This window comes from Dendrobates tinctorius, unplaced genomic scaffold (genome assembly GCF_039654945.1).
Source record: "Dendrobates tinctorius isolate UK_male_01 unplaced genomic scaffold, ASM3965494v1 ptg000011l, whole genome shotgun sequence".
Lineage (NCBI taxonomy): Eukaryota > Metazoa > Chordata > Amphibia > Anura > Dendrobatidae > Dendrobates > Dendrobates tinctorius.
In genome coordinates this window covers 24,524,707-24,534,146 of record NW_027361679.1, presented here as the reverse complement: position 1 = coordinate 24,534,146, position 9,440 = coordinate 24,524,707, and the positions used below count along the sequence as shown (strand labels likewise).

The following is a 9,440-nucleotide window of genomic DNA, read 5'->3' as shown; positions in this document are numbered from 1 at the left end:
TATATATATGATGATTGCCTAGCCTGTATATATAGTGTAAGTGTATATGTTTGTGGCCTGTGTATACAGTGAATGTGTAAATTTGTGAGTAGCATATATATATATATATATATATGATGATTGCCTAGCCTGTATATATAATGTCAGTGTATATGTTTGTGGCCTGTATATAAAGTGAATGTGTAAATTTGTTAGTGGCATTTATATATCTATGTACATGATGACTGCCTAGCCTGTATTTATAGTGTACAGTATATATTTGTGGCCTGTGTATATAGTGAATGTGTAAATTTGTGAGTGGCATATATATATATACAGTGCCGGCAAAAAAAAATCTTTACAAGTTCAATGAAACCACAAAATCTTAATATTCAAGTGGATTCAAGTGTTTTATTGTGGATATTTTATTACAAATATTATTTTGTCATGTCACCCTTACATTTTATCACCATCTGCAGTCGTTTAGGCATGGATTCAGCAAGGCTGGCTAAGTATGTGGAGTCCATGTTTACCCACAGTGTCTTCAGCAACTCCTTTAGATTGTTGATGTTGCCTAGCCGGTATATATATAGTGTAAGTGAGCATGTTTGTGGCCTGTGTATATAGTGAATATGTAAATTTGTGAGTAGCATAATGAGTGCCTAGCCTGTATATATAGTGTAAGTGTTGTGGTGTAATGACCACTGTGTCCACGAGGGGGCGCTGTGTGGATGTCCCAAGAGTGTGAGTGGTTGAAGAGCCATTATGTATCTCAAGGTGGGTGACCTTGAGATAGAGACATATGTATGTTTATGAATGCTATTGTAAAGTATATATGTCTGTGTGAAGGACCTGTGGTGAGGTCATAGTCATGTGACCCGGTGGGCGTGGCTATGGACCATATAATGTGGCCAGGTTAGGTCACATGGAGTGAATGCTGGGACCTGATTGGTCCAGTTTGGAAGGTCCCGTGAGGAGAAGGATCTCCTCACTAACAGCCTGTGGAGCGGCTGTGTGGGTAATGGTGGCCAGTGTCTGAGAGTCCCTGAGGAGTGAGTGGATGTCTGCAGCCTGGAGAAACAGCCATATGGGAACCCTGACGTGGGTGAGATAACCCTGGGGCTAAATAGCCTGTATAATGGACGCTATGCTGTCATGTGAAGCTATATAATGGAAGCTGCGCTGTTGTATATTGCTGCTGTGGTTTATGATGGCAAATAAACCTCATGGACTGTTATGGCTTATGAAAACCCCAGCTGGATCTGATTGTGTGGCTGCCAAGCGAGTGTCCCCCAAACTTGAATAACAGCGCTACCTCACAGTGTATATACTGTATGTTGTACATGTATACTGTATGTGTGCAGCATATATATAGTGACTGTGTCTATGCAGGCTGTGCAGTAAGTATATTTGTGTATATCTACAAGAATGTGTATACTGTATATGTGTATGGCGTATGCCTGATGTCTCTTCATATCTGCAAAAATCTACAAGATGAGGCCTGGAAATAAAACTCCTACATCTTCAATTACAATGAATAATCGACTATGAGACTAATGGTCCATTCCCAGTGACTGATCTGCCCATTGCCCAAGGGTTAAGAGTTCCCTGCATTTACCATGTGAATGGTGTGAAAATATTATTCAGCCCTTCCGATATCTTATGTGTTTCTGGACATTATTTCCATATGTTTTGTGTGATACTTATTTGTTTCCTCTGGACTTCCTAATAGCTCATGTGTCACTGAGCATGATTTGCATATTCCTTATGACATCACTGTCCCTTTGTGATGTCATAAAGGCATCCTATGGGCTTCCTAATAGCTCATGTGTCACTGAGCATGATTTGCATATTCCTTATGACATCACTGTCCCTTTGTGATGTCATAAAGGCAGATTCCTATAAGACACTGTGTGAGGTTCTAAACTGCATCAGTGCTGTTTTCTCTTTGTGGGATACAGTTCTGTTTTCTCTGCGACTTAGCGACTAGTTACTTCTAGAAGTGATTAGATAGATTTTTTTTTCAAAATGTCTGGTTTTATCCAGACCAAACTGGGGCTTTTCATGCTGATGGCATCTTTCTTCATTAGACCATCTCTCTGCTGCCTTCAATGTAACCCCAGAGGCGAAAAGGCTATGGAGAAGTTTCAAATCTATATCAATAGCCAAGCCTATGAAAACATCGATGTGACCATGAAACGGTATGCCAGATCTGCCGAACGAGCAGTGGTGCAATACCTGGAAGATAACGTTCAGACGCTGGGTAATTCTCTCATTACTATTCACTAGATTTCCTAAATCTCTTCATGTAGGATGGATGGATGGATCTAACACCGATAATGATTGTATTTATTCCATTACAGAAAATTTCGCAATATCAGAAATAGCGTTTGAATACAAGAAATGTGTGGACTTATTTGAGAATACGGACTTTACAGGTAAATTCTACATTTCCATGTAGATAAAAATTCAGTTTCTGCTACTAATGCAAAATTGATAATAATGTGTTTTGGGGGCTGAGGTGGGGGTAACACTAATAGATGAGTCGCCTGTAATATCTGTCATTAATCCTTCTCTTTATATATTGTAGGGGCCCAACTTCTTCAAAAAGTCGGACTTCATTTCTACCAGCTTTTAGAGAAAGTCTGGGATATTGTGGAGGAATCCAACAACAGTAAGTGAGATATTTCTTCTTGTGGAGCCAGGCTGTGCCTGGAATAGTAGCATTTCCCCATGTCCCATGTACAGAGATCTCCCAATACTGATGTATTGGAAGTAATAGCAGTACAAGAAGGGAATAGGTTTTATTTCTCCCCATTATATACTCTATTTCACTGCTCTTTTGTTTTTAATTAATAATTCTGCATATCTTTAATTCTCTTTTTTTAGGGAGGTGCTCAAATAAACATGGTAAGTTCTGATACAGTTCTACAAGCCTTTCCCAGCCTCCTGTAGAAATACTAGTAGACACCAACTCTAGGTTTCCCCATAGCCACCTGTACAATCCTTCCTCTTATTTCCTTCCCCTCACTAGTCTGTAATGTCTTCCAGTCCAGGACATTACTGTTACTGTAGGAGTCTGACAGCCAAAACTTTCAGTAATTTGTCCTTTCTCATTTTTCAGGTGCGAACAGTTGTGGTAAGTCCATTTTATACTTGATTTCAGCTCCTGATTGATGTTATTATTGTCTATATCATTAGAAGGTTTTAATACTGTCTGTGCATTCCTCCAGGTTTACTGGTACAAACCGTTACCCGCTGTGATACCTGCCTCCAGGAGAGAATCATCTGTGCCGGTGGCCATGCAGAAAATCAAGGTACTTTAAAAAATTATTTTTTAGTCAGAGAAATATATAGGCCCCAATTCATAAAAGTCATCTTACCAGAATTCTGGCAGAAATTGCTTTGAAAAGTTGCAAAAATTTTGAGCAACTCAAAATTGCAGAAAAATGTTGTAAATTTTGGCGTTTTCATCTCAGTTCCTCCCAGAGCCACCAAATGGTGAAGCTGGGGCAGGATGGGTGCGTGATGCCACAGATCATCTAATTGATGACTAACTGTGGTGTTCATTACGTCAGACATCTTACTCCAGTCAATGGCTAGAGTTAGATTTGTGGCGAAGTGCACAGAGGCACACACCACTCGTCAGACGCTCCTGATTCATTAGTAGACATGCACCTCTTAATGAATGAGGAGCTTCCGACTCCTATAAGCGCCCTCCTTGATGAGTCGGAGCCATTGTTATTTATGTAAATTATACTTGTAAAATATTTTCATTGTGCTCTGCTGGGAGAAAGCTGTGACAGCTGACTGTTTACTCACGTATATATAGTACACGTGTATGGTGGACACACCTTATGGTTGGCGCTTTCTGGGGTCTCTGCGGCCCGCACTGTAACACAGAGAGGCATATATTTATATTGTGTAACACCTCAGATATAACGCCTGTACTAATCAGAGCCACTAATAAATATTATCTGGAGAGCTGATTAGATCCAGTAGCAGGATGGAGAAAATACTCCAATATATGGCGCCATTACAGCTCAGGTCACTGTCTATACGCGCAATCTTTCACGAGAGGTTAGATATTATAACAATGTACTTATGAGAAGTAATGACAACTTTCCTCTGATTGGATGATGGGATTTATTGTATGATGTCTCCTCTCTTCACAGAGTTCTTCGATAGATGCAGCTGTTTGTGCATTGGAAACAAATGTACCGGTAAAGTATCATCCTATGTCCTATATATACATCTAGATACCCTGTGTGCACAAGGATTAGGCAATTTTGTGTTTTTCATTAATTTTCTAATGGAACAACTACAGCGCTGGCGGTCAATCTAAAAGGTTATTAAACCTGAAACTGGAATATATAAGAAAAGTGAGGCTTTGTGTTTCTAAGAAGAATATCTATGTGTGCAGAATTATTAGGCAACTATGAAATATCAGTGAGCAATCTAGCCGGGCCTCTTCCTTACAAGAACTGCCATAAGCCTTCCATCCTTTTCTCTTACCACTGTTTGAAGAAAGTGTGTTCTAAAAATTGGAAGGACCATAGGTTTGGGAGTTGATTTTGAGTCCCTCTTCATTCTGAAAAAGTCCAACTAGTAGTACCAACCCATAGCAGTTCCACACCTCCAATCTGCTGGCATCTGAGTCAGAGTGTAGGTGTGTTCCAGTTACTGATCAAGACACAACATCAATCCATCTGCTTTTTCAAGAGTCACATCTATATCATCAGTCCAAATTTTCTTTGGAAAATCTGTCTTCAGATATCTCTTGTCCTGGTCTTGAGGTTTCCAATTGTGTCTTGTGCAGTAGTCCTCTGGTTTTAGCCTCCCTTACCTTGGCCATGTCACTCAGCACTGAACACCTTGAGCTTTGCCCTCCCATGAAGTTGCAGTTCTGGAATATGACAGCAATGGAGGATAATTGGCTCCTGGTTGCTTCATGTTTCCTTCTTCTCAAACCTTTCCCTCAACACATTTTCTGCAACTATGTTGACTATTTGCAACAAAACTTTTGATGTTTCTGTGATCACGCATCAATATTTTAGCAATTTTTGGAGTGCTGCATCCCTCTGTAAGACTTTTAACTTTTATTTGGACCATTTTGTCTGAGAAAAGCAAGCTGCCTAATAATTATGCTCACCTTAATAGAGGGGGTTGATATTGTTAGTCCACATCCTCCCTCATTACACAAATACACATCCCGGGATCTGCTTCAGTTCTAGTGGCGTATCTAGAGCTCGATGGGCCTCAGTGTAAAATTTAGACCTGGGACCCCAACTGCTTGTTGGTTAGTTGTAAGAATCCTTGTAGTGTCCTATGAAGGCAAACGTGGTTCTTTTATTTAATAATGTCTCCATCTTGGCCTCCTTTCTGTTATAATGTTCCCCATCCTAGCTCCTGTATTTAATAATGGCCCTCATCCAAGCCTATTCCTGTATTATTGCCCCCTCCAGACTTCTTTCTGTAATATAGTCTCCCAACCTGTCTCTTATCTGGAATAAAGTCCCCCATTCTTACCCCTTCTTCTAATATTGTCCCCATCTTGAGCACCATTATTTTATAACGTCCCCATGATTGGACCCTTCATGGTATAATGTCCTATCCTAGGTCCCTACCTGCAATAATGTCCCTCATCCTAGGCTGCCTTCTGGTATAATGTTCCCCATTCTTTGTAGGCACTGGCGTCGCAGATATGTCCCTGTTCAGGCTAATACGCTTTCAAGTTTTTACAACATGTGATTTAAAATAGTCATAAAAATGATGATATGGTCAAAATACTCAGTGGCCTAATAATTGTGCCTCACAGTGCAGTAAACCACAAGTTTCAGAAGACTTCCAATAGGCCTGAGATCATGGCAGACAGTCTTGAAATATCTGAATATGATTCCGAATAATTAGATTCCTACAGGCTCTATAAGCAGAATCTAAGGGTCCGTGTGTCGCCCATGTGCTGGTGACTGAGGTGGGGGGTTTACACGTCAGGACATTATTAGACTTATTTTAATATAATAGAACATGCTTAATGCTAACTTCATATTTAATTGATTTCTTTTTTTATTATCAGATTTGAAAACTGGACTTTGGTGTTCTCCATGCAGAAACCAGGAAAAATATCTTTCTCAGACTTTAGACTGTGGAGGTGAGGAGATACTATAATATGACAAGTTCCTTTTAGGTGTAGGCTCCAAATCATCAAAGTGTTTCAGTCAGAAATCTAGTGTAAAAAACTGAAAAAAGTCACAAAATGTTTGCATCATGCGAGGTTGTGCAAAAATATTGCAAGTTTTGGCAGTTTCCTGCCTGATTCGACCAGCTCCTCCAAAATGGACAGAACTGGGGTAGGACGGGGTTTGCTATATTCCTCAACATGACATTTGGAAGGAGCTGTATTAGGAGACAAGCTCTTCACACATAGAACTATACTTTCAACACAGTTTCCATAAATCAATTGTACAGACAATTCTCAGAAATGTTATATCTTATCAGAGAAAACTGCTTCTTTTCCCACTTATAAGACACTTTTTCGCTTCCCCACTGCCTCCTGAACTTGTTCATTCAAACAGTTCAAATCCATCTTCCTCACACAAGACAGGGGACATGTTCGCAGCTCATTATACTCTAAGTAGATTAGAGGCAAAGGAAGAGTGAGGAGCAGGGAGAGATACCGGGTATAGTTAGACACAGAACCATTGTGCTGAGCTTTCTATCAAGTCTTTTACCTCAAATCAGAGCTTGATTCACATCCATACAGCTTATTATTGCATTATAAGTTCATACATGATCTTTGTGCTTCCTACTGTGTGCTCAATAAAAAGTAGAGAGCAGCAATACATCTCTGTTTCCGTGTGTTGTATATGAGATAATAACACCTAGTCTCCTCCCTCCAGCTCAGAGTGGATAGCAGACTAAGGCCAGGTGCACACCTAGTCTCCTCCCTCAAGCTTAGAGTGGATAGCAGACTAGAGCTATATGCACACCTAGTCTCCTCCATCCAGCTCAGAGTGGATGGCAGACTAGGGCCGTATACACATCTAGTCTCCTCACTCCAGCTCAGAGTGGATAGCAGGCTAGAGCTGTGTGCACATCTAGTCTCCTCCCTCCAGCTCAGAGTGGATAGCAGACTTAGGCCAGGTGCCCACAATCCAGAACTAGTAGCACACGCTCGCTGTGTCCAAAGCGCTGCCTTCTATTAAATGCTGGTGAACCCGCATATTTTATTGTTGCAATTTCTCTTGCAGAAACTAGAGTTTCTTTAAGAAAAATTGACATGCTGCGGTCTGAAAAGACTCGCCACATGTCAGTCTTCACAGGTGAGGCATGGGCATCTGTGGATGCATAGTAAACATGTGATTTCTTGAAATCCCACCCACTATGCTGTCACAGCTGGTCACTGCAGGCACGCTGCATCAAACCTGCAGCATCTCCGATCGTGGGCACATACCCCTAAAGATAGAGCCTGTAAAGAAGACAGTTTGGGACAAATGCAGGGTACAAGTCATATAATATCCAGATATAATGTTATTCTTTCAGTTTATTCTGAAAAGTTGCTTGAAGTTATCTTGATCCTTCCCTTTAAATGCTTTAAGTAAAGGGAAAGAATAGCTAGATGATTTCTTATGTAATGTTTTTTGTTACTTTTTAATTTAGAGAGAAATATAGAAGTTCCAGAGTATGAAGATCTAATCCTGGACTGTAGCTTTGACTGGCATGCCAGGCTGGAGCAGTCACGTAAAATAAAGTTCGTTAGTGTAAGTATAAGGCAGATTATCTAAAGGATACGGTTAAAAATCCTAGATGAGATAATAATAATGATTTTATCATTGTACATATGACCATAATATTTTGGCATTAATTGCCACATTAATAATAACAATGCTAGAAATAATCTTAATGGTAAATGATTGTGACTTCTAAAACTGACATTTATCTTTCCAGCTTATGCCGGTCAGTCTTCCATTTCCACACTTGCTTGAACTTGAATCAAGAGACATCGAGGAGCCCTATGTAGAGCTGAAGGGCATCCAGAAGATTGATGAAGGCATGTACAAGTGCTCCACCATTCTGGAGTCTGGTGTGCCAGTCAGTACGATCACATATCATGTAACAGGTGAGGACATATTATCACTGACACTGCTGAATGTTAATATTTAGATATATGGGATTCAGATCAATCTGGAGATGATTATTATGTACAGATCTACGACTCGATTCATCAAAACTTTTATACCAAAAAAGTGTCATAAAAGCGTTGAAAAATCTCTAAACTTTGGTGCAACTCTGAGGGGTTCACAGGAGGACTGAGATGGCAGCCATTGAGGACATGAGCATGCCCCTGGCTGCAATGACTGGCAACTCCTTGGCAGCCCACAATTAAGGCCTAAGGTCCAGTAATTGACAATGACATTTAAATGGTTAAACAGCAGAGATCGGAGCTGGCTCTAGCCGATATTGATACTTGTATCTCCCGGGTATGGTGCAGGTTCAGCTCCTGAGCTCGATACATACATGGAGACCCAAAGTAGGAGGTACGATTGCATCATATGTCGGGAAAGGGTTAATGTTCTATTCTTAAGATGGAATAAACTAATAAATATTTCTGTTATTTTAGTTATCACAGGATCTAGAAGGACGACCGAAAAATACAAGCCTCGTCCTACACATCCTCATGTGCTTGACCTCACCACGCCTGAGCCGACAGACATTATGAAGGACATGACACCTGTGCTTGACCTCACCACACCTGAGCCGACAGATATTAAGGACATGACAACTGAGGAGAAATCCCTGATAACATTCTTGGCGGTCAGCTGCATTATCATCGCACTGATTGCTGCAATATGGTATTTATCCTTTATAATCCACAAATAATAATTCTGTATTTGTAGGAGAGATCTTACAGTTATGTGTATATAGCTGATATAACAAAGTATATACTGTTTTTTTTTTCAGTGTTTTCATCTGCATGAAGCGGATTAAAAAATGGAAACATCAATCGGCTAAGGAAAAAGACCCGAGACAGAAGGCAAAACATCCAGTGCCACCTGTCTGATCATAGCCCAAAAAAGAAAATTGCGTTGCTCCAGGGAGCTAGTCTGATTGCCATATATGGAGTCGGGAAGGAATTTTTTCCCCAATGTGAAGCTTACTGTTTTCCACATGGGTTTTTTGCCTTCCTCTGGATCATCATATTACTATGTTACTATATAATCTTTCCTTTCCCTATTCCCCTTCCTCAAAAATAAATTAGTGATTAACCATCTAATGACTGCGGCATTTCTACTCATTAGTGTCTGGATTCTTTACTTGGGGAGAAAAGCAATCATGGGGACAGGACGATCACTAATACCATTGTCCTGTCTCCATCCACAGCACATGTCATCGGTGACACATCAGCTGGTTACACGGGGCGATGTGCAGCAAGGATTCTTCTACATTCACAAAAACCCAAT

General features: G+C 40.4%; 1 protein-coding gene across 2 annotated transcripts; it reads left to right on the top strand.

Annotated features, from left to right (window-relative positions):
* Positions 1 to 744: 744 nt before the first annotated feature.
* LOC141099871 (uncharacterized) lies at positions 745 to 9,240 on the top strand. 2 transcript variants are annotated; one of them, XM_073587938.1, is made up of 13 exons: positions 745 to 1,379; positions 2,070 to 2,242; positions 2,343 to 2,417; positions 2,570 to 2,653; positions 2,869 to 2,889; positions 3,104 to 3,118; positions 3,213 to 3,296; positions 4,155 to 4,202; positions 6,056 to 6,130; positions 7,639 to 7,739; positions 7,927 to 8,098; positions 8,600 to 8,831; positions 8,941 to 9,240. In XM_073587938.1, exons 1-13 carry the CDS (start codon positions 1,366 to 1,368, stop codon positions 9,038 to 9,040), a joined length of 1,194 nt encoding a protein of 397 aa, XP_073444039.1. In that variant the 5' UTR covers positions 745 to 1,365; the 3' UTR covers positions 9,041 to 9,240. The 2 variants fall into 2 exon arrangements, with proteins under 2 accessions (XP_073444039.1, XP_073444048.1); XM_073587947.1 differs by having other exon boundaries at positions 746 to 1,084.
* The last annotated feature ends 200 nt before the right edge of the window (positions 9,241 to 9,440 follow it).

Coding starts and splice junctions, on each gene's coding strand:
- LOC141099871 (XM_073587938.1), top strand. Junction 2,243..2,342: donor AGATAACGTTCAGACGCTGG/GTAATTCTCTCA, acceptor ATTCCATTACAG/AAAATTTCGCAATATCAGAA. Junction 8,099..8,599: donor GATCACATATCATGTAACAG/GTGAGGACATAT, acceptor CTGTTATTTTAG/TTATCACAGGATCTAGAAGG.